At 41.0% G+C, this 25,921-nt stretch overlaps 1 protein-coding gene across 2 annotated transcripts in view; it reads right to left on the bottom strand.

The window, feature by feature from the left end:
* The window catches only part of Ice2 (interactor of little elongation complex ELL subunit 2), a 30,392-nt gene extending 8,369 nt beyond the window's left edge, over positions 1-22,023 (bottom strand). The window contains exons 1-10 of one of the 2 annotated variants that reach the window (XM_051156737.1): positions 21,606-22,023; positions 21,452-21,484; positions 20,287-20,406; positions 17,318-17,455; positions 16,649-16,765; positions 16,291-16,450; positions 15,344-15,525; positions 8,114-9,080; positions 7,432-7,607; positions 2,784-2,913 (exon numbers count right to left, since the gene is read on the bottom strand). In XM_051156737.1, the coding sequence (XP_051012694.1) occupies positions 2,784-2,913; positions 7,432-7,607; positions 8,114-9,080; positions 15,344-15,525; positions 16,291-16,450; positions 16,649-16,765; positions 17,318-17,455; positions 20,287-20,406; positions 21,452-21,484; positions 21,606-21,764 (2,182 nt within the window). In that variant the 5' untranslated portion in view covers positions 21,765-22,023. The remainder of the gene's footprint in view (positions 1-2,783; positions 2,914-7,431; positions 7,608-8,113; positions 9,081-15,343; positions 15,526-16,290; positions 16,451-16,648; positions 16,766-17,317; positions 17,456-20,286; positions 20,407-21,451; positions 21,485-21,605) is intronic. The other variant, XM_051156738.1, reaches the window with a different exon arrangement.
* Positions 22,024-25,921: the final 3,898 nt, after the last annotated feature.

Raw genomic sequence — 25,921 nt, 5'->3', positions numbered from 1 at the left:
GAAGTTAATTAGAAACATTTTTACCAGCTGCCTTCCCACCAAGACAACACACACACTTGCTCCCACAGCCACTTGTTATTCCTTATGCCAACTTCAGTCTCACCTCTCCATTTCTAGAGCTCATTATATGTGACATTTCTAATAATAAAGAAACATTTTAATGGCTTAATAGCTATAAAAAGAGGATATTAAGCGCAATAATATACTTTTGGATGTTTAATAAATAAGCCTTTGAGATTACTAACAGAACTTACCTTTTAAAAAAAAAAATCAACAATAAAAGTATGTAGTATAGTATTCAGCAAGTACAGTCTGGACAGAGCCCTGCACTGCGTGCCATGAAGGCCCTACTTCCTCACGGAGGCTGCACCTCTCAACACTGAGGGCTCACGTGAGGTACACGTGCCTGAGACACTCGTCTCCTCAGCCCTTGGGGCACTTGAGTCAGATCTGAGAAGCCGACAGCTCTGGCCATTGTCCTTCAGTAACAGCCAGTCTTTACGGTCATACTTAAAGATGCGTCACACTTGGGAGGCATTGCTCTAGGTAGCAAAAATGAAGCCTTTGCGTCCCTGCATCACTTATATACAATGTACACGAGGAAGGCCTAACTCTATATGCAGTACAAGTTTGTAAAAACGATCATACAGGCAGAAATCATGTATTTTAGTGATAACTGGGAAAATGTACAATTATTTCAGTACTTTTACATGTTTTATCAAAACAAATTCTCCATCAAGTCTAAGTATTTAGAGAAATGAAGTATAAAAATATACATTTAGTACACTGCAACTCAAAGCATCATAACCAGCATGATTACCCGGTTTCAAAGTCTTACCACCAAAGTGAACAGTGCGCACTGCCTTAGACAGCTCCTGATCAGAGGCATCTTTCCGCACTGCGGCGACTGCCATATTCTCATCTAAGATGGAATCTACTTCCATGTTCTAGCCAAGAGTTCCTTTAATTAAAGCCTTGCGCTGGTGTTACTTCATCTTTCATGTCACACCACTGTTCTTGTTTACGTCATTAGGTTGGCCATGACCCTTTCTGTGGCAGCAACTGAAGAGTCTGAGCAGTGACAGTGCTAACATCTCCAGTCAGCTATTTCTTCTACAGCTCCATGCAAGTTTGATTACAACTCACTTCCAGCAGTATTATCTCGTGTCCCCTCCCCCTTCATCTTTGCTGTCAACTCCTTGTTTTCACTGTCTACTCTCATAAAATCTCAAATGGCTGATCACTGGGAGACAAGAAGTGTCACACTACACATCTGATTTCTGTACATGAACTGGTAAAAGGTACACAGCAGACTGAAAGAAGGAACGTAGGCAGTCACTGATCATGTGTGTCTGTAATCTCTTCATGCTTAGTGGACTGAGGAGCTGGCAGTCAAGTTTATATGTAACTTCCACTCGTTTGTTTTTCAAGACAGGGTTTCTCTGTGTAGCCTTGCCTGTCCTGGAACTCACTCTGTAGACAGGCTGGCCTTGAACTCACAGAGGTCCACCTCTGCTTAGTGCTGGGATTAAAGGCTAGTGCCACCACTGCCCAGCCTCAACTCCTACTCTTAGTAACTCGCCATAACTGAAGGTCATGCTTCTAAGAACAGTGTACAGTGAGGACTGACTGAAAGCCGACTCTATGGATGTGATAACCCTAACACCAGACAGTAGACAGTGAAGTTGGGATGAGTAACTCTTTAGGTTTTTAAGGGACAAGAGACAATGCAGAGAAGGAAGTGCGCATGTTTATAGACAGCAAAGCAGCGAGCAAACAAACAAAGCAAGTGTGCTGATAGCGCCTGAGGACTGTGAGCCTGCTGGTTCTCAGAGTGCCCTATACTAGCACTATTATTATCTGAGATTGTGTTAAAAACACAAAGACGCAGGCCCCGCTCTGGACCACTCAGACACTCTAGGACCAGCACTAAAGCATTAGCCAGCTGTGGCAGCATGGGAGGCTGAGGCAGGATTGGGAATTTGAGGCCAGCCAGATGCTATATAAAAAACAAACAATAATAAGAACTCACCAAAAATTTGATTACTCAAAATGGGGGCAAACTTTCAAATAAATAAGCAGTTTCTAGATCAGGCAAGAAACCTACATAGCGCTCATTAAACACAGGGCGTCATGCGTATGCTCTGTATAGGGACATACAAGGCTCCAGCAGGCCCTGACTTTAACCTACTTACTGTCCAACAGGACAAGTGATGGCCTAAGAAAGAACAACGTAGGAGGTGACAAACAGCACGTGAAGCGACACACTCAGATCAAGAGGAGGAAGAGACTGGAGGAGACGGGAGACGGGAGACGGTCGGGTGGGCAGGCTGATCAGTATCACCTTGTGTTGGTGCCGAGACCAAGGTATGGGAGGAGAGAGACGCTCAGCGCCGCAGCACTCCCGTGTGACGGGTCGGGATGCACAGTGAGCACAGGTGACTGGCCATATGAATGAAGCATGCTGACTGTACAGGAACCCCGGCAATGCCATTCAGAGCCCTGCTAATAACTCCCTTCTGCTCAAAACTTCAAAACCAAGAGAAAGTCAAAGCTGTTCAAGACAAGATTCCTAAGACAATGCCATTGTAACTGTAAGAAAATTACAAGGTATGTGTAAATCAATTTAATAGCTCACCCAAACTCCCTGTTACTGTTTAACTACAGAGCCAGCATAATAAGAGGATGGAAACAAAAAGTACAAAATGGAAGCCTGTACAGCTGAATTTAAAGGTAAGCACTTAAAGGGAGTTACAAAGGGAAGAGGACTCCTATAGACTCACCAACATAAAACGAGCAGTTGGAATGCAATAAACTTTCAGTCCAGAAGCGACAGAGCTCGCTTTCAGTCAGAGCTTCAACTCCATAACAACCTTGATACTCTACTTTTGGTAGCACGTAAACTGGAAATTGCTGCAATGCAAAATTGCATTTTGTCAAAGCTCTAGATCTGATCTGCACACACATTCCATGGTACACAAGTGCTCACAGACCACACATACATACAATAAACAAAAACTCAAAAGCAAAATTTCCTTTCCATAGAAAATAAATTTACCTATATATCCAGTAGCTTTTGAATGTTTGCAGGAAATGTAATTTGACTTATTTTGTATAGAGTAGAGTTTGGGCAGGAAGGTATGAACACATCTGCCTCTGAGGGGTAGATTCAGGAAGTGGATGACAGAGAAGGGATCCCACAGCCACCCTCATCTCCAGCACAGACAGACAGACTCACTACCGGGGGATGTAACTCACAGTGGACTCCTTGGTACAGAGCCCAACACATGCAGCTGTTCATAGGTCCACAGCTAAGTGCTAGAAGGCAGTAACTAACACATTAATACTTCTCAAAAGGAAAAAAAAAAAAAAGGACCCTCCTTCCTCTTTAGACCCCCAAGCAGCTGGTTCTCTTCCTCAGAGTGAGCACTTGTAGCTGAAGAACCACCATGGAGTTACTATGCATACACCACAAAGTGCTGCGGTCCAGGCACTGAGCATGTGGCAGGCTATCTATTTACTGGTCAGGGTATCAACAGATGGATCAAAAGGCTAGTCTAAGGGAGATGTGCAAGCAAGCACCTACTTCTGTACCACCGTAGCAGCTGTGTTACCTTCTGCCAATGAAATGTTAAGTCTTTGGTGCTGCTGGGCATTAAACCCAGGGTCATGCGCATGCTACTCAAGTGCTCTGCCACTGAGCTACGATACATCCCCAGACTGAAAACTCTACTCTCAACCAGATTCTCCATTCCCTGCTACAAAAGAAACACCATCTACTCAAGTGACATGGCTAGTTAGCACTTTAAAAACATTTCATCATTGTTTCTCACTTTCTGGCTTTCCTAAAGCAGTAGTATAAAGAACAATTCGAACACAACATTTCAGCTGTTAGCACACAGAATGGTGTGGTCTGTGGGAGATGCTGAAGTGGAGACTTCTGTAATGGACGGCATGTAATAAGCTGGTGCCCCTGCTAGAATCTAGACTTAGGTAGTGGCTAAGGTTTTGCATTTTTTAAAAGAAGTTGTGGTTCTAAGGACCACAGTTAGAGCAGTGAGGAGCAGAGAGTGGCTTTTCAATAAAAAAATAAAAACTATGATTGGATTAAAATCATTGTATCATATAGTAATTCCTTAGCAAATGATATGATTTAGTGTCCTTACTTTAAAGCAATGTTGAGAAATTTGGGCCAGTGAGATGGCTCAGCAGGTTAAATTTGCTGTAAAACCTAATAACCTGAACCCACATGAAATACAGAGAGAAAAGACTCTAGCAAGCTGTCCTCTGATCTCCACACATGCCCCATGGCACACAAGTGCCCATACACCATTTACATTTCCATAACAAATCAAAACCTAAACAAAAACCTCAAGCCTCATGTCGGAGACCTGAGAAATGTGTTTGGTGACAGAGTGGATCACAGAACAGGTGACGCCAAGAAACGTCGTTCATCCTTCTGGACCTTTAGGGGACCAGTAAACATGGGAAGTGATTTTCAGGATACATAGGTATCTGTGTATACATGTATATACACACATGTGAGAAAAGTGTGCTTTCCTTTGATATAAAAGTAAGTCCTAAATCTGACTTTACTTCTGTATGCATTCTACCGCCACCTCAAGGAAGCTACAGGAAGGGCCTGAATGAATGTCTTCTCTCTCCTTAGCATCCATAGCTGAAGTGTAAATGACAATCCAGACTTATGATATACAAGTTTCCTATTTCCCTGAAGGGCGGCTGTAGTCTGTGCTGCTCAGGTGAAAGCTTTTCTTTTTTCTGTTTGCCAGTTTTTACATAAACCTCTTAAATCCTTATGTCTGAGCCGGGAATGGTGGTGCACGCTGGTAATCCCGGTACTCAGGGAGGCAGAGGCAGGTGGATCTCTGTGAGTTCAAAGCCAGCCTGGTCTATAAAGTGAGTCCAGGTCAGCCAAGACTACACAGAGAAACCTTGTCTCAAAAACAAAACAAAACAACAAAACCAACCTTTTTCTCTGTTACTAAATGGATTAGCTTATAACCTAGTCTTTTCAGTACCACTGAGTAACTTCTATTTTTCCTAACATATTTCATCTTAAGCAGCCTTTTTTCCTCAGGACCTAGAATGACAACAAGAAATTTGGATAACTGGATCTGAAACTGTTAACCATTTTAAAATGCAACACCCACAGCACATGGCTGACTGTGACAGTCAAGAGCTAGTAGCCATTTAGCAGTTAGTTGACCTGGATTTCACAGTTCTGCATAGAAGTTTTAAACTCAAAGTTTGTTGTGGTCCACACCAGCCTCTTCACTTCTGTCCTCTCAAACAGGCTGCTGCTCTTCTATGTCCTCTGCAACCAGGGGCTTTTCCTAAGCACAGTGTAGTTATTGTTTTGGTTAGCCTTTTTCAGACAGGGGCTTACTCTATAGCCCAAGCTGGCCTGGAATTTACTATGAAGAACAGCTGGCCTCAACTGCTGACTATCCTCTTGCTTTAGCCTCTCAAGTGCTGGGATGATCTTTCTTATTTGTTTGTTTATTTATTTATTTTGGTTTTTCAAGATACGCTTTCTCTGTGGAGCCCTGGCTGTCCTGGAACTCACTCTGTAGACCAGGCTGACCTCAAACTTGGGAGATCTGCTTGCCTCTGCCTCCTGAGTGCTGGGATTAAAGGCTTACTTCACCGTGCCCAGTGCAAGGATACAGTCTTAAATGGCAGTATTTTAAAACCTTCCAACTAGTGTGGACACTAACTTCTCTGTAGAGTTCCTTACAAAGACCCTGAGCCTCCCAACCCTTCAACTAGTGTGGATACTAACTTCTCTGTAGAGTTCCTTACAAAGACCCTGAGCCTCCCAACCCTTCAAGTTTTCTCACCTATTTACTGAGCTTCTGTGCTGCTAACATTTGAGAAAAAGAGAAAAATGGGGCACAAGTCCAAGAGGCATATATTATACCATATGTGCCAAACCACCACACATAACAAACAACAGATGCAAAGGCAAGCATTTCTAGAAAAGTGTTCAAGTTTTACTCTGAGCTTGACAGTCAGAAATATGACATTATTTAGATATTTTTGGGGGCTCAAGTGTTTTGACATTTTGATGAATAATTTTCTCCTGGATGGTTATAGCTTGGTGGTATTTATAAATTTCACTTTTTGAGCGAATGGCAATGGTCTTATCAAGTTATCTTGGTCAAGAATTAAACTGGTGTCCAAAATTTCTGCGGGCTGTTTTTACTTAGGAAATACTGACATTAACAGTTTTTGAGTACATAAACAAACAAACAAAAAAAAGAGATAGTGATATAGATTTACAGGGCAGAATGTGAAGGAAATGAGATTGGCTACAAAAAATGAGAGTGCAAATAAGTATAGAAATGAAACTTAAAAAAACAAATAAGCAAACACATACAAACAAATAAACAAAAGGGGAGGGGCTGGAGAGATGGACGGTTGGTTCAGCACTTAAGAACACTGGCTGCTCCAGATGACCCAGTTTGATTCCCAGAACCAACATGGTAGCTCTGTAACTCTAGTTCCAAGGGACTCAACTCTCTCTTCTGCTTCTGGCATCTTCAGGCACCAGGTACACAGATGAGGTGCACAGACATATATACAGGGAAAACACCCAAACACATAAAAGGGTTAACAAGAAAAGAACACAATTTAAGAAGTTCTCCTGGCCTGGTGAAATAGTTCATTGGGTCAGTCACTTCCCGTCAAGCCCCATCCTAGGCACTCACATGGTAGAAGAAAACCAATTCTCCAAAGTTATTCTCTGACCTCCACACCTCCACACACACTTGTGTGTGAGTAAGTGTGTACATCTCTCTCTCCCTCTCTAAGACACTTTAGTACTTCTAAGTACACACTTCAGTACCTCTTAGCAATCAATTAAAACATGGTTCTCTTTATTTACCAGACTCTAGAAATCACATGCATGAGTGCCAAGTGTTCTAAAAGAGAAGCTCAGTCACAGAAGGATCACAGGAAAAACTGTAACAATCCTTTGCTTCTTGTGCTGAAGAGATTCCAAGAGGAGTCCCAGGGGGAAAACAGCAGAGCCTGGCACCTCAGCAGCCTTGGAACTTCAAGGCTCTTTTAAAGCTTCTGTTTCTAAAAGATGTTGAGAAATGTCTCAGGGTACAGAAAGGGCTCAAAGGTGACAAGGAAATGCAAAGTCACAGACAGGATGTAAATGCCATCTGGTCAATCTATCTAAATGACGTTCTTCCTAAGGTTCATATGGACTAGTCAAGGTCACACCATTTGTGACAATGGTGTGAGTATCTTACTGAAACTGATTTCAACATTTTACTAAAAAAGTTTACACAGAAATAATATAGGAGTGATCAGCATGTTAAAAATCAATTTTGTTAGAATGCCATGTTCAGTACTTGGGATTATCACTCACACTGCCACCACAACTCTCAGATAACTTACTCTTCTGATATTCTTCCGTTTTTTGGAGCGAGGTCTTGTCTCTATCCTCTGGACGCTGCACCGCACAAGTAACAACAGGTTTTGTAGGCTGAACAACTTGTAGACAGAATTTCCTTCTTGAGGAGCTATATATTCTGACGTATCTTCTACATAGTCTTGAAGTTCATATGGCAATCCTTTAATTTGGGATATAGTAACTGAATTAACTATTTGTGATTGTCAACTCTCCACCTTGGGCTATATTTACTTACTGACACTGCATCAGAGAGCCACAACCAGAGCTCTAAAGTTCTCTTTTCACAAACACTTGCATGATCGCTGGGCAAAGCATGCTTTAGGGTGATAAGCAGTGAGATGCAAGAACCAGGGGGACTGAAGAGCACTGTCACACTCATGCTGTAACCTCTACAGAGGGGACGACTGTCTGGGTGGGCCAATCACTTCCATGAGCTTAGTAGCCGAGCCATATACATGCCAGGTAAACAGGTTATAGCACACATACTAATTGGGTAGATATTTAAAAAAAGGGTATGGTGGAAGCTGAAATAGTGATCAACAGACTGAAATAAAATATTAGTAACTACGTAAAAATTACAAAATGAGTTATATTAGTATGAAAGAAGGGAGAGAAGTTAAGGAAAAGAAATAAGACAGATTGGTTAAGTTGCTGATGTTCACTTACGTCCTTTAGGCTTCTGAAATGCAGAAGGCCAGCTAGATTTCGGCCAGCTAGAGGCATCTGAAGCAGCAGAGGTCTGCTCAGAAGCAGATGGCTGTTTACATTCTTCTGAATTAATCAAGGGCAATTCAGGTACTTTCCTGGAAACTGGCTTTAAAAGCTCATCCTGCATTTTTAGAATTTCTCCAACTGGATCAAATTTTTTATAGACTCTTTTGATAGGTTTCTTTAAAACACAAGACTCTTCAGAAACAGTAGTAGTGGTCTGGTTTCCCATAGAAATCTGTGCTGAAGAGTTTGGACTTGCTGGTCTAGAACCCAAATCAGTTGTCTTTCCATCACTATTACTTTTACTCTCTGTATCAATGATTAAACAGTCCTCATCTATATCACTACCACAAGGAATCTCTTTCTCAGTTTCAGCTGTTTCTAATGCAGCAGCTACTTTGTCGGCACCGTCTGCGTTCTCCTGAACACTCTGTCCTTCATCACTGGGACGCAGCACACCCCCATCACTTTCTGTAGAGATTCCGTCAGATGTTCTGTGGGCTTCATCATCTTCTGTTAAAGGCTTTGCATTGGCACTGGGAACCTCTCCACCACAAGATTCAAGTCCTTGGTCATCCTTACTTTTGGACTCTTCAGGACCACTTTGCATACCAGAGAATAGCTGTTTCTCTTTCTGTAATTGTTTCATCAGAATCTGACACAAACTTCTAGAATCATCAGTAACGTTTGGTGTAGCTGGTGCCTCAGGTGTAGCTGGTGCTATAGGCACAGCTGCTACTTTGGGGGCTGTGTGGGTATCTGTCATGATGGGTGTGGAGGAGTCACTTTCTGAACTTGGTGATCTGGATGGACTAGTGGTAGTTACTCCAAAGGTTTCAAGTTCTGTGACATCACCATCAAAATCTAGATCTAAATCTTCCAGAGTCTCAATTTTTCGGCAATCACTAGCTTCAGTGGGTATCTTGGAAGAAAATACATTGACCAATTATTAGGGCAAAGTTCAGGTCATAGTTACCTAGCTCTTAAGGCCTTTATCCCTAACATCATAGCTCATGTTCCTGAAAGTAGAAATATGGGGCTATGGAGATAGCTCAGTGAGTAAAAAGATTGTTATCCAAGCACAGGATCTCCAGCAGCCAAGTAAAAGCCAGACATGGTAATGTGTGCCAGCAACCCCAACGTTGTAAGAGAGAAAGGGAATATAGTGGAGGAGGATTCCAGGGACTTGCTAGCCAGCCAGTCTAGCTGAAAAGGTTAGTGTCAGGGTCAGTGAAAGACTATATCTAAAAAAACCTAAGGTGAAGAGTAATAAAGATGTTCGATGCTGAACTTTGGCCTCCACATGTGGACACACACACTACATGTCCTCCTACTTTGATATACACACTCACATGTGCACACACACACACTACATGTCCTCCTACTTTGATATACACACTCGCATGTGCACACACACACACTACATGTCCTCCTACTTTGATATATATACTCACATGTGCACACACACACTACATGCCCTCCTACTTTGATATACACACTCACATGTGCACACACACACACTACATGTCCTCCTACTTTGATATACACACTCACATGTGCACACACACACACACTACATGTCCTCCTACTTTGACATACACACTCGCATGTGCACACACACACACTACATGTCCTACTTTGACATACATACTCGCATGTGCACACACACACACACACACACACACACACACTACATGTCCTCCTACTTTGATATATATACTCGCATGTGCGCACACACACACTACATGTCCTCCTACTTTGATATACACACTCACATGCGCGCACACACACACTACATGTCCTACTTTGATATACACACATGTGCACATACACACACTACATGTCCTCCTACTTTGATATACACACTCACATGTGCACACACACACACTACATGTCCTCCTACTTTGATATACACACTCACATGTGCACACACACACACACTACATGTCCTCCTACTTTGATATACATATTCACATGTGCACACACACACACTACATGTCCTCCTACTTTGATATACATATTCACATGTGCACACACACACACTACATGTCCTCCTACTTTGATATACACACTCACATGTGCACACACACACTACATGTCCTCCTACTTTCACATACATACTCGCATGCGTGCACACACACACACACTACATGTCCTCCTACTTTCACATACATATTCACACAAACTCAGATGACAGCAAAGTTTAATGGCTCTAAAATGTACGCAACTTAGATTCAAGTACTTAATTTTTTTTTTATATTCTCTTTGAAAATGTTCATATAGACAGCGGTGCCAAAGTATAGTAACACAAGAAACTTGACTGTGAAATGCCAGACCCAGAGAGGAATAGTCACAAACGAAACCAGACAAGACCATGAAGAAGAGACATAGGGACCAACAACAAGAGAAGTGATGTGCGCTCTCTTCATACACTCTGGACAGGACCTGGAACTTGGCTGGCCAGGAGGACAGTTTCTTTACTACTGTTAGGCAAGGATCTCCCCAATACCCATCAGTGACATGCTATGCACATCCATTCAGGATAAACACTGAGTAACGTACTATACGGCTAAGATAGACAGGAAGTGGCTCTTCATAATCTGGGACACGAAGACATTGAGGTTGTAGTTTTTATGTACTATTTTGATAACAGCAAAACTACAAATACCTTTAAACTATTCAAGAATAATCTACCCTCTAGTGAAGCAACAGAGATCTCTCCCTAATCTGGAAGAGTCCTTCATTTTTAAAATTAATTTTGGTTATTTTTTTCAAACAGGTTCACACATAGCTCTTGAATTTCTTATGCAGCAGAAGCTGACCCTGAACTCATAAACTTCCTGTCTCTGCCCCTCGAGTGCTGAGATCACATGTATGCCATCCTCTGTTTAGCTGTTTAGTGTCCTGTTTGTGGTACTGAAGGCTGAGCCCAGGGATCCTGCATGGTAGGCAAGTACTCTACCAGAGCTGTAATGTCCAGCGCTGGCCGTGAGCTCCTTAGTAAAGGCCATGGAGAGTTAACTATGAGCTAGGTCTGTACTACACTTTTGGTCTATAGAACGCCATGGAGAGCTAACTGTGAGCTAGGTCTGTACTACACTTTTGGTCTATAGAACGCCATGGAGAGCTAACTATGAGCTAGGTCTGTACTACACTTTTGGTCTATAGAAGTTACCTGATCTCTCGGAACTTCATATCCCATACTTCTAAGACAGGAATAATAAGGTTACTTTTTTATCAATTTGTTCTAAAGATCAAATGAGAAATCACGTGCAAAATTTTTCTTGACATTGTGCCTGGCACATAGTAAGCAGCCTCTCAACCTGTCAGCTCTAACTGAAAGAACAAATGCTCCAAAAAAGGGACAGTGTGTGCTGTCAACAAGAGGGCAGTCCCACCCAGCGTCAGAACAGAGCTGGACATAGCACCAAGAAATAAAGACAGGAGTAACAGAAGTCATGTTAGCAGAGTTCAGGGTAAGAGGAAAAGGAGGAAAGAAAGTGACTGTGACAGAACGTCACCAGCGGTCCCATCTCTAAGCAAGTAGATGCAGATATATTAAGGATGAACAACCCTGACAGAAATGGAGACATGAGAAGGACTGAACTGTTTACCTTATACTTTCTGTGCATCCTTCTTTCCCTGAGAACCCAAGGGGCCTTTCTAAAAGTTAGTAAAATCTCAACAGTGTGCAGAACAGAATGCACTAAGGTCCTATTCCAGTTAAAAGGGAAGTAAAATTAGAAATTATTTAAGAAAATCTTCAACAGTAAATCTAAGAACCCAGAAAATAAAAACACATTCGAAACTCCTAGATACAACAAGTTGAGATGAGAATTTTAGACTATGTAAGAAGCAACAAAAATTAGAATAAACATTTGGGGTAATTAGTATTGCAGTCTGGGCTCAGCAGGCACCACTCCCTCTCAGAATCATTTCTATACATTGTTCCTGGAGTCTTGGGAGACAACAGATATCGAAGAACCATACTACTCCAAACACAAGGCTGAGAAGGTTAGGCTGAAAGTCTCTGAGGAAATGCACTACCCTAACTCACAGCTCTTTGGAATAAAAGGCCTTGCTGGGAAACTGATCTCTGCCTTGTTCCCCTCATCCTGTGATAGATTACTGCCAAAAGCATAGGCTTTTCTGGTTGTTTTTCAGGACTGGTAAATACTGTCAGGAGCATAGATGACCCTAAATGGTGGCTTGCCTCCTAGATTCCTATGTTCCCTTCTACCTCAGCTTTGTAAATCCCTATCTTATTAGGTCCCGCTCACCTAACGCTAGTAAGAAATGTGCTCTTGTATTTTTCCAGCAACACTTTTAGGTGTCATCAGTGATGGGAAGGTCCCCCAGTGCCAAAAATCACTCAAGTTCTTCTGTGACTTTTATCCTTCTTAACCCTCTTTCTTTTTTTCTTTGTTTTTGCTTGTTTGTTTTTTGAGACAGGGTTTCTCTGTGTAGCCTTGGCTGTTCTGGACTCCCTTTGTAGACCAGGCTGGCCTCGAACTCAGAGGCCTGCCTCTTCCTCCCGAGTGCTGGAATTAAAGGCGAGCGCCTCCACCGCCCGGCTTAACCTACTTTGTTTCACTGTGGTGCTTCTCATCTCTTGATATGAACTTGCCACCAGTACACATTCCAAAATTAAAATGTAGAAGAATAAAACATAAAACAAGCTGAAAGTGCTTTATGATACATCATGAAAATGCCAATGCTCAAATGGCAAACAAAAAAAACAAACATATAAAAATGAAAATCCAGGGCTGGAGAGATGGCTCAGTAGTTAAGAACACTGACTGCGCTTCCAGAGGTCCTGAATTCAATTCCCAGCAACCACATGGTGGCTCACAACCATCTATAATGTGATCTGATGCATACTGATTACATAATAATAAATAAACCTTAAAAAAAAAATGAAAATCCAACACCCTTAAATAGTCTAAGTTCTTAGGAGTAGGAGAACATTTTTATGTCTTGATTTAGAGTTGTTTGATTTCTTCCTTGAGTAGAACTCTCTGACCACATCTACTATTCATGGGTTTCTTGTCTGAATACAGAATGGCCCACCCCTGTCATCTCTCTTCATTAATGAGTCCTGGCCCCATCCCTTCATCGCTCTTCCTTAGTGTGCCCTGTCTTTCTCCATGGTGTGTACCAGTCCCTGCTATTCTGCTGCTGTATATTTGTATATTCATGTGTGCTGTCTCCTGCCATGTTAGCATTGAGAAGGCAGGCTGATTTCTTATTTACCCATCCTCAGCACACAGAACAGATTCTACACAGTAAGTACTTGCAGAATGGGTTATTTTCTATAAACAAAATATTTCACTTTAATAATCATAGAAAAATTATCTTTATGTGCACATCATTAAAACTAATTTTTATACCATGCCAACTGTCGCTCTAATGCTCTGTACATAGTACACTTAAACTCCAATCACTAATAAGTTAATGTGAGACTGTCCTACAGATGGCCTCTGATGAGAGCACTCATGCTCTGCTCAGTGGCACAGTACTGCTGTCATCTCCTTCCTGTGGTACACTCACACCAGCCCTCCCTCACTTCTGTCTCACTGTGACTCTGAGCTCGTTAGCTAATCTCTCTCCAGCCTTCTCCCCCACTGCCTTCCTTGGCTTCGGTGACCACTGCTCTGCTGCCCACTTCTATGAGCGTATCTTTTAGAAGTGAATCACATGGCACTGATTTTCCTGTGACTGGCTTACTGTATTTAACATTCTGATTTTCAGGTACATTGATGTATTCTGTTGCTAATGACAGCATTTTCTTCTCTTTGATCATTTTCTTGATCTGGTTGCCCACTCCTGGACACTGAGGCTGATGCCATATCTGGCTACTGTGTACAATACAGCGCTGCAATCAACAGAGCCACAGAGTCTAAGCTCTTAGGCGTGTGGTTTTCTTTGAAATACATGCTCACTGGGCAGCTGCTGGAACACAAGGCAATCTTATTTTTAAGGAATTTTTCAACTGTTTTCTGTAGTGCCGAGCTAATATGCATTCTGAATGAATGCTCCATAACCTCCTCAGTATTTGCCATTTTTCCCACCCTTGGTTTTTTGAGACAGGGTGTCTCAGTGTAGCCCTGGCTGTCCTGGACTCACTTTGTAGACCAGGCTGGCCGTGAACTCCTAGCAATCCGTCTGCTTCTGCCTCCCGAGTGCTGGGATTAAAGGCATGTGCCACCACGATCAGCTTTATTTGTCTTTTTGTTACTTGCAAATTCTGAGACAGGCCTTGCAACTCCTGCCTCAGCTTTCCAAATATTAGGGTTGCCATATGAGCCACATGTCTGATTAGCAATTGTCACTTATCTTTTTTGTTATTTCCACTCTTACTAAGAGATGATTCCACAGTGTGTGTGTATGTGTGTGTGTGTGTGTGTGTGTGTGTGTGTGTGTGTAGGTCAAAGACTGAGGCCAATTGTCTTCTTCCTCTATCACTCTCCCACTTTATTTTTTGAAAGATAAAGCCTCTCAGCTTAGCTAGGCTGGCCAGCCAAACAATTCCAGAACCCCCCGTTGTTCCGGGCTGGGCCTAGAGGCGTCGTGCCAGCTGCACCTGCTTTCTCTGGCGTGCTGAGATCTGAACCCAGACCCTTGTGCTTGGGCGGCAAGCACTTCACTGCCTGAGCTGTCTCCTCGAGGGTGTCATTTGCACTCCCATGACAATCAGTGGCAGTGAACAATCTCTCCTCTACCTGTCAGCTACTTGTGTATCTTGTTTTGGAATGTATACTCAAACCGTTGTGCTGATTTTTACATTTTATTTTAGGTAAAGGGGCTAGAGAGCTGCTCAGTGGTTAAGAGCACTTGCTGCTCTCCCAGAGGCCCAGGTTCTAGTTCCAAGCACATAAGGTGGCTCAGGACTGCTGGTAACTCTAGGGAGTCTGACGCCTCTGGCCTCTGCGCACACCTGCACTCAAACGCACACATCCTCATGCAGGCACACACACCTACCTATAACCAAAACCAAAAATAAACCTTTGAAAACTATTTAAGTGACACATAAAAACTGCCACACTAATCATGTACCATGTAATGTTTCAGTACATTATAATAAAGATATTTTAACTACAAAGCTTAGAGCTTTGTAACACTTCAAAAAGGATACACAAGAATAAAACAGCGTATATTAAACAGGGAAAATAAAATGTTACATACGTCCATCTCAGAGGTGTACTCTTCAGGTTTGTCCATAAAGACTGCAGAGACTGGGACAGATGTGGTTTTTGATACTACATGCTTTAATGGAACTTCATGGAAGATTTGATTTCTTTCTCGCATTGTCATTTGCTTTCGGGGAAGTGGTGAATTAATATAAATTACTTTAACTGGTTTGGAACCTTAAAAAAGAAACAGAAGTGATGATTAGTATTTGGTAGTTTTAGTTTTAAAAATGATAAAGTATGCGTGGCAGAAGGATCACTCAGCAGAAACAGGACAGGGCAGTGGTACCATGCTTCCGGCATCTGTCCCTCTTGGAGCCCCTTAATGCTAAAGGAAAAGAGGACGTAGCCAGCAGAGAAATGCATTCTAACAGTGTTTAGATGTCTTTACTGCTCCGCTGTTCTGGGCACTTGCAAAGCGAGGTAACACTTACAAGAGATTACACTGAATACTAACTTGTATTTCTGTTTTGTCTTTATAAGTGAAGACTCCGTCTTTCATTTATGTCCTTATGTTGAATATTAATCTGGAAGATAGTGGCCAAATACAAACCAGACTGATAGAGGAACTAATGTGCAGAGGCTATCCTCTGTCAACACACTTTAATTCTTTCCAGTTCCCAATTACAGACAAAGAAGTCCTGGAAATTTGCGCAGTGCAGGATATCTAATAAAGTATGCATTCCTTTGTCCCAGCGACACCCAGAAGTCCCACATCTTCTCTGAGTAACCATTCCTTTTCTTTATCTTATTTCTTAACATGCATGCAGGTACCATAGGTCTCAGCAGTCAGTCCTATTGTAACTTTATAGCTGAAAAAGCTCTACTGAGTTTAAACATCAGATTCTTACTCTCCTTAAACAAAGCTGGAGATCTGTGCGTGGCACACAGCACCTATACCTGCACAGCTGAGTACATTATCTGGCACACTAAATCACAAACCTTCCACAGATATCATCTGAACGCACACAGGGATTTCCCACTGCTCCTTGTAGCTTGGTCCATGGTTATTGAGCAAGGTGAATAATGCTTGGCTAGTCAGAGCTATCTGCGGATGGTATCTTGAAACAAGCTTCTCTGCATTCGGGTCTTTACTAATATCCTGAAAAACAATTGTGTTCTGTACTGTGATTTATGCTTCAGAAGTAAACAGAACAGTGTGCACTTTACCACAACATTCCACCACGAGGTAACGAGGAGGGAGAATGCACAGAAGGGATGTCAGAACAGGCCGCATACTTTTTGTGTAGTACAATTATTAGGGTTATTTAGGTATTTAGGAAAGCCACTTCCAACCTACCCAGTGCATAGCCTCAGCTTTCTGCTGTGTGGCCTCAATGGAGGACATGTCATCTTTTGAGAGCTGCAACTTCACAGGCATCGAGGGAAATGCTGTTTTCACAAACTTTGCACTGCCCTAAATAAGTGAAAAATGAATGTTACTGTGAAAGCCTTAATGTATTTTTCTTGCAACATGGGAAACGTAATTGAAATTTCAAATGTCAATATTGGCACCTCCTTACGGCGGCGAGACACTCAAGACATTCATTCACAGTTCTGTTTGACAACCAACCACAAGCAATGTTTTGTTATTGCTGTTGTTTTTAAAAAGGTCCTGAGGCGGTCTCCCGAAATCTTTCTGCCACTTTTAAGTTTCACTTTTTTGTGTGAAGCATAAATCACAATACAGAATGGAAGCACTAAAATACTTTTTTCATACATGTATTTCTCAATTATTTGTAAATAAGTTTCCTCTAAATGGCGTTCTCTGCTTTCTTTGAGAAGTATTAAGGAAAGTGCGAAGAAAAAAAGTCAAGAAACAAAATTACTAGCAGTAATGTAAAACAAAAGGTACCGACTGCAGCTGCATCATGCATCCAAAAGTTTAAACAGTGTCCACATGAGACATAATTGATGTTTCCAGCCAAAGCTTGCAGTAGTCCCTTCATGTCCACAGAATAAACCTTACCAAAACAAGAAGCGTCTTCTCCAACTTCAGCCCCATCTCTGTTTTGAAGGGGAAGAATCCCATCAGGCTGGTGACTTCATGGAGAGAATAAAATTCTGGATATGTTTTCACTTGTTCAATGCAAGCTCTTAGGATTTGCTGATAAATAGAAAATAAGAACTATTCATTTGAGCCAGGGTGGTGCTGCACGCCTTTAATCCCAGCACTCAGGAGGCAGAGGCAGGTAGATTGCTTTGAGTTTGAGGCCAGCCTGGTCTATAGAGTGAATCCAAGATAACCAAGGCCACACAGAGAAACCCTGTCTCAAAAAGCAACAACAACAACAACAGAACTATTCATTTGTATTATATTTACCTAACAAATGTATGTTGGTTACAAATAGCTATAAATTCATTAATTGCAAAGTTCAATCCATTTCACTCATGCCCTCTTCTAATAATCCACACATTCTGTATATTTCTTATTTGATTTAATCTCTTAGTTTTCATAACAAATTTTAACCTAATTTCCTAAAATAGTGATATTTAATAATACTAAAATTAGTGATCTTATTAAAATTTAAAATTAAATAGAGAAGACTTAAGATATTTTCTATGCTTCTTAGGAAACTGACAAAAGAAATGAAGGCACATGAAACTGAAGCTGGCGCTGCATGCACAAGCCTGTAATCTCAGTACTTGGAAGACAGAGGTAGGAGGGCCAGTTTGAAACAAACAATGACTAAGTCCTAAGTGTCTTCTCCAGTTTTCAAAACTACTAATGACGTACGAGGAAATGTAGTTGGGCATGAAATATTCATAGCTTTACCCAAGAAAAGCATATACTTGTGATAACATGTTACTAACTCAAAAAAACAGAGCCATCATTGGGGAGAAGTTTTGATATTTTAAAAACACACGTATGTGCTGTCTTCTAAGGTATCTGTTGTCTTTTGTCAGTGGATGGTATCCAAACCTTTTAAGATATATTCTATTTTATTTTTACCTTTCAGGAAGGCTCTCACTGTGTAGTTCTGGCTGGACTGGAACCTACTATGTAGGCCTGGAACTCACAAAGATCAAAGATCTGCCTGCCTCTGCCTCCTAAGTGCTGGGATTAAAAGGCACATGCTGTGCTGTTAGCAGCTCTGACTTTACATCCCCATACTCTTCCTTCTACATAGTTACACAATGTTTCAAGTTACAAATCAGTAACTAGCTCAGCATACTTAAAAATTTTTTATTTATTATTTATTGATACAGTATTCTGTCTGCATGCACACCACAAGAGGGCACCAGATCTCATTATAGATGATTGTGAGCCACCATGTGGTAGCTGGGAATTGAACTCAGGACCTTTGGAAGAGCAACCAATACTCTTTACCTCTGTGCCATCTCTCCAGCCCATATACTTTTATTATTTGTGTGTGTGTGTGTGTGTGTGTGTGTGTGTGTGTGTGTGTGTGTGTGTGTGTGTGAGAGAGAGAGAGAGAGAGAGAGAGAGAGAGAGAGAGAGAGAGAAGTGGGGGGAGGTGAGAGAGAGAGAAAGAGGATAGAAAGAGACAGGTGGTAGGAGAGACAACGTGTAGGAGTCAGCTCTCTCCTTCTACCACATGGGTGGGTTCCTAGGATGGAGACCAGATAGGCAGGCTTGGCTCAAGTACCTTTAGTGCCTGAGCCACACCCTGCAGTTCCATATCCCGTTTCTTTTCCTTTTACACACTCCCTGCTATGTTTAGCAGTTGCAACTGCATTCACTTAACTCAGCACATCTCAACTCAGAACTCAAAACAAACAAACAAACAAAAAAAAAAACAACCCCTCACCCCCCCCCAAAAAAACCCAACAACAAATGAAAGCCCCTGGAAGAAGCATTAAGAGAGTACCACAGTGCACTCTATCATCTGAAGGGCAGCAGTGCACTGCATCTATGGCTGAAGGGCGACAGTGCACTGCATCTAAGGCTGAAGGGCAGCAGTGCACTGCATCTATGGCTGAAGTGCGGCAGGGCACTGCATCTATGGCTGAAGGGCGGCAGTGCACTGCATCTATGGCTGAAGGGCGGCAACGCACTTTCCCCTATGGTCCCACTTTCATAGTTTCTGTTGCCTGCTATTACACAAAGAATGAAAGACTGATGGAAAATTCCAGAGACAAGAAATTCCTAAATCCTAAACTGTGAATAATTTTGAGTAGCATGTTAAAACCTTTTGACACTGTATCTAAGGCTGAAGGACAGCAGTGCACTGCCTCTATGGCTGAAGGGCGGCAGTGCACTGCATCTAAGGCTGAAGGATGGCAGTGCACTGCATCTATGGCTGAAGGGCAACAGTGCACTGCATCTAAGGCTGAAGGGCGGCAATGCACTGCATCTAAGGCTGAAGGGCGGCAGTGCACTGCATCTATGGCTGAAGGGCAACAGTGCACTGCATCTAAGGCTGAAGGGCGGCAGGGCACTGCATCTAAGGCTGAAGGGCGGCAGTGCACTGCATCTATGGCTGAAGTGCGGCAGGGCACTGCATCTATGGCTGAAGGGCGGCAGTGCACTGCATCTATGGCTGAAGGGCAGCAGTGCACTGCATCTATGGCTGAAGGGCGGCAGCGCACTTTCCCCTATGGTCCCACTTTCATAGTTTCTGTTGCCTGCTATTACACAAAGAATGAAAGACTGATGGAAAATTCCAGAAACAAGAAATTCCTAAATCCTAAACTGTGAATAATTCTGAGTAGCATGTTAAAACCTTTTGACACTAAGCTCTGTCCAAACAAATTGTTTCCTTAGCAGCAACCTCAGGTATGGATTATAGTGCTGACTTCTACATTCTGAGCTGTCAGGAGTTCTAATATTTCATACACTAAGCAGTGAACTGGCCTCCTCCATGTAACTAAATTGCTAAAGCTGACGGCTCCCTAAGCTGCAGGGTCTTCAGACACCTTAGAGATGCCCTATTGCTTTCTGCTCGGCGGTTTATGTAAATGTGATCTTTTTACCTCTGTGAAGAGACGGGCCTCATCAGAGAGCATATTATAATCCTGTGCACATCTCTTTGCAGAATTCTGCAAAAACTTTAGGAATTCATTAACTTCTTCATTCACATGTTTTTTCATATCCTTAAAAGGAAACATGTTTATTTTAAATAAACTTTCACTAAAAATAATCATTCCTCCATAGTCACCCTAATAATCTGAACTTCAGAGAGCAAATCAAATGCAGAGTGAAAACCACAAAGAAAATAATTTAAATATCATATAATAAGCTTGTTAAAAAAAAAAAAAAAAACTTAGATACATACACACACACAAACAAAACCCATTAAAACCCTTCAGAAATAGAAAAGCAAATAACCAAAATTATTGTTTATGCATAGAGAATTCCATTTCTATTTTTTAAAAAGACAAACATGTAAGAGAAAAATGGGCACAGGGAGGCTAGGAGAATTACAGAAGTGCTTGCAAGTGCTTATTGCTGGGCGTGGTGGTACTTTCGAGGTAGTCCAGCAGGGTTGTTTGGTTAACCCTTGCTTACCAATGATTGCAGCAGCTTGGGATATGTAAGTTACATTTTCACAAACCAAACCAAACCAAACCAAACCAAACCAAACCCAACCAAACGAAAACCCCAAATGGTTTATGGAAGATTTTGTTTTCATTAGTACTCGGTGTATTTATTTAGATACAAGCACACATTTCCTCAAGCAACAGAGGCCAAAAAAGAGAAAGTAATGTCTAGTGTTGAAAGTGCCTCCAAAGCCTCTCATCTTACAGTGGTATAAACAACTCAAACCTTTTGAAGAACAATTTATCTGTCCACAGCCACAAACCAAAGCTTTAAAGTATGTAGAGCCTTTGACCTTAAAACTTTATTTTAAAAACACTTTATTAAAGATTTTGTTAGAAAGGTATTTAGTGTAGTATTATTTCTGTAATTAGAGATATGGGCACAATTTACACAAAATGATCACAGCAAGCTTGCTTTGGTTGTGAGCCTCGCCTTTAATGGCTGAGCCATCTCTCCAGCCCTCACAGCAAGCTGATGACGTGCTCCTGCTAAGGAGGTGAGAGAGCTGGAGTAAGGCTGCTGCGCAGAAGAACACATGCCAGAACTACACACAATAAAAACAATGCAAGGGTTAAAGTGCCAACACCAATTAAACACCTTACTCTCCTGTTTCTGTAAATATGACTTTACCTAGTAATAAGAGAAATAAATAACACATTAACAATGACAAAGAGCAGTAAAAGGAAATGTAAAGTAGAATTATTTCCTGGTTCTTGGTATTTTTACTGAAGCCGATGGACAGAATACGTACCAGATACTGCAGGAATTCATTTGTATTTGTCCCAACAGTCTTGGAATTTGAGGGGCTTTTTGCATATTTAACCAACAAATCCACATAAGTTCTCTGTTCTCTCTGTGAGAACCGAGAGAAACGAGGATAAGGAACTCTTGGTTTTGGAAGGAGAATCATCCCAACTTTTTCCTTTGCTTGAGTTGCTGAGTTAACTACAGGCTCATTTTCCACAGAACTTGCTGAGACATTCAAATTTTCTCCTATACGTCTGGAAAAAAAAATACAATTTACAAATATGTGCTTTTCACATGAAGATTACTATCACGGAACTTATGATTCTCAATCAAAAGGGAGAATAATAAGGCATGATTAACAGTAACTTCTGGATTACCATCTAACTCTGCCACCTGCATTTTGATGTTCAGTCATTTAGTGTAGATTAAGTATTCTGCATGAAAAGACCTCCCTGTAGGCTCACCTTCAGCCACCTGATGGAGAGGGAGAGGCACACTTCCACCAGCTATTCTCTTTGGAACTTTTCCCTTTTATTAAAAGGGGAAATAATTTAGAATTATAGTGACATTTACTTAGTGTAGTGCTATTTGGTTTCTATGCTTAATTTCTTCAGTAAGGGATAACAGTTAATACACTGAACAAACGACAGTAAGAAGAGAATAAAATAGGGTCACAAAGCAGAAGTTAATTCTAAATTTTCTGGTTTCCATTGGCTATCTCAGGAGTTGAAAATAAATTCCAATAACTGTGTCACGTTTTATGGAAGCAGTGGTGATTTTAGAGAGACTGGACAATCCTCTATCTGTCACATATACGGCTAAGTCTATAGAAATGTCTCTATGCTTTTTATGAATGCAAAAGAGAAGCCACGGCCTATCTGTCAGGAGGTATGCTTGAGGAGGAGGCAACCCGAGAGGCTGATATGAAACCTGTTTGTAAAATGACACCCAAACTTTAAAAAAAATCACCTGTTTCTAGTAAGATACACAACTGTACATTATTATCTTATTCATAAATTGTTTCTATCTTTACTATCCAATTACTTTAGTCTACACTTTCAGTAAGAGAGTAGAAATCTACCATAAAAACTCCATTTCCTTGGTCTCTATACCAGTTTTTGCGTCTTTAACTTGGCTCCAAATTAAACAGTGGTAGTTCAAGGAGGAGAGGAAACTGGAGAGAGATGGATGCCTAGTGACTCATTCGGCACTATTCACCGATGTTTATAATTACTAGCGTGCTATGTCCAAAAGCTTTTTTTGTTTGTTTGGTTTTTCAAGACAGGGTTTCTCTGTGTAGCCTTGGCTGTCTTGGACTTGCTTTATAGACCAGGCTGGCCTCGAACTTACAACAATCTGCCTGTCTCTGCCTCCCAATTGCTGGGATCAAAGGTATGTGCTACCATGCCCAGCTTGTCCTAGAGCTTTAACAAGCAGATGACAGTACAATCTTCAGTCACCAGGATCTTAAACCACTGGTTTGACAAATGAAAGAAAACCATATCCACATGAAAGAAGAAAAGTACATCCACTCATACGTATATATAAATGCAACCATGATGATATTAGGTTTCCAGACTACACTTACAAATAGGTGGCTGAGAAGAACAGTATAAAACCACGGGTTAAGAAGAAAGGGAGCCATGCGTGGTGGCGCACACCTTTAATCCCAGCACTCGGAAGCAGAGGCAGGTGGATCTCTGTGAGTTCAAGGCCAGCCTGGTCTACAAAGTGAGTCCAGTGAGGCCAGCCTCGTCTACAAAATGAGTCCAGGACAGCCAGGACTACAAGAGAAACTGTCTGGAGGAAAAAAGAAAAAAAAAAACAAAAACAAAAACAAACAAACAAACAAAAAACCAAACAAATAAATAAAATAAAACAGAAGAAGGGGAAGGAAACAATGACTGGCAACCATGACAGTATTACTTTCCTTAAGCCAACAGCAACATCTAACTCATCACAAGAGGGAAAGGTTGACCATAATTTGGTAATGAATGCTGGATGATTAGAATATATGGCACTGCTTTACATAAGTTGTGAAGATCTTTTTCTCTTGCATAAAAACAATCATAATTTGCTGCTACTTTGAAACCACATTTTGTTTTTTCAATGATTCTTTTTTCTTTTTTAAAGATATATTTATTAATTTTTGTGAATCTGAATGTACACCTGCAGGCCAAAAGAGGGCATTAGATCACATTATAGATGACTGTGAGCCACAATGTGGTTGCTTGGAATTGAACTCAGGAGCTCTGGAAGAGCAGACAGTGCTCCTAACCTCTGAGTCATCTCTCCACCCCCTCAATGATTATTTCTTAGTATGTTTCAGTCTGTTTCTTTTAAACACAATTTGTTCATTATGGGTTTTGGTGCTGAGAACTGACTCCATGGGCCTCTGACAGGCTGAACACATGCCAGGAGGACTGTAAATGGACCGTCTCCAGGAACCATTTCATCTTCTGTTGTGGGAGTGTCTATGCACAGTCCAGAGTAGGTGGTACTTCACATTGCATATTTAGAGCATCACGCTATTTTTAAAAGTTCTATCTGTGGTAATTAGCTACCAATTTCATTTCAGGCTAATAAAGTAAGTATATTAGTTCTTACAAATAGTCGCTTTTAAAAAGTGCGAAGTTTGTGCATTATTGATAAGGCTGGGAACTACTATTTATAATAGTATAAATAATATGGTAAAAAAAAAAAAAAAAACCCAAAGTCTGAAAATAGCATTTTAAAAAAGGGTAAGAACGTTCCTCCCCCAAGTAAAGCAAAATCTTTTGAAAACACTCTCAGAGATAAACTATGAATGAAAAACTCTACAAACAGCTAATTAGTTAATGGGGAGAGAAATTTGGAAATTAAAATTATGATGTTCAGTATGACTCTGGAAATACAGGCAAGAGAACACATACTTAGCTACCAAAGTTTCTCCGATAACAGTATAAAAATAAGTTCATTTTAGGTTAACAAAATGAATATTAACTGCTGATCTTGGTAGAAATGTATTACAGCAAATTGATTTCTCACTAGAATATGTCTTGAGAGCTATTCAAACCTAACAGTATTATGTCCGCAACTCTTAACAATACTGCCTCACAGCTGTCTCTCTGAATACGAGAACATGTCTGTCCTCCTGGCACAAACTGGCAAATTTAATTAAGCTGCTGCAGCAACGAGATGCTGACTCAGATATGCCGAGCAGGAATGTCAAGACAGTCTAGCAGTTTAAATTGGCTACACGCAGCAAAGGATGGAGCGGCAGCACATCAACATCATTTCCAGGTGCAGCCCTGTCACAGTCTTCATCAGGCGCACCCACACACAGCACACCACCGCGTTTTATTTCAGTTGATAGTTTCAAGTTTCCTCCTTCATTTTGTCAACTACCGTTTTCCTTTGGGCTTCAAGTTGCTATGAAATGCAGGAAGGTTCCAAACAGTTTTGCTAGACTCTTAAGCTGACTAGTTTGGCAGTTTCTTTAAAGATTGCATTTGAAAATGGTACATCTCGGCTCCATCTCAAAGCCTACCTGAGTCTTGGAGTTTAGTTTTCTTTTATATTAATCAGGTTAACAGCAACTATTTCTCCTTATCCTATTCAAAACTATTCAGCTATTTGTTGGCTTAAAACTCAATTATAAACATCTGTAATCAGAATGCTTAATTTTAAATAAAGGCAGGTACTTATTTCTACATAAATAGCTCTTCATTTTTCTCATTTATTCCTGGCTAAACTTTTCAAATACTGTTAATGAACTTGACACGTCACTGACTTTCTACTTTATTTACCCTGACTTCTACCATCCCTTTACTCTGGTGGTCCTTTCATCTTACCAACATGCATGGAGTACAGTGAGTCTACTGAATGCTTTTTATGCTGAAATTAAGAGTAAGATGCCTTTTGAAGATGAGACGGGGTTAAATTAAAATGTCATAGTTTTGAAATCAACACAATTAAAGATATTTTTCCAACTTGCTAGAGAACACAAAATTACTATATTATGGGTGATAATGAAGAATATTAGTTTTCTCCCTAACATGCAACATTCTAAATAACTGAGGCCTAAAATCACTAAAATCAGTTCCTTGCTCTAACAACAGCAACAAAATCAAGAAACACATATCAATGTTTTGTGGTTTTCTTTTATACTAAAATGTAAATCACAGTAGTAAACTGCACTGTGTAAAAAAAATTTTTAGGTTTTGGTTTTGCTTTGTTTTTTTAAAGCCTGTCAGAAAAATATCCTCTCCTTCATAACTCATGCCTAGGAAATGCCAAGTGAAACTGTGAAGAACCATCAAAATTACTAAGAAGCACAGA

The sequence above is a fragment of the Acomys russatus genome, chromosome 14 (genome assembly GCF_903995435.1).
Source record: "Acomys russatus chromosome 14, mAcoRus1.1, whole genome shotgun sequence".
NCBI classification, from domain to species: domain Eukaryota; kingdom Metazoa; phylum Chordata; class Mammalia; order Rodentia; family Muridae; genus Acomys; species Acomys russatus.
The sequence above is the reverse complement of the archived record's forward strand: the minus strand, read 5'-3'. Positions and strand labels throughout refer to the sequence as shown.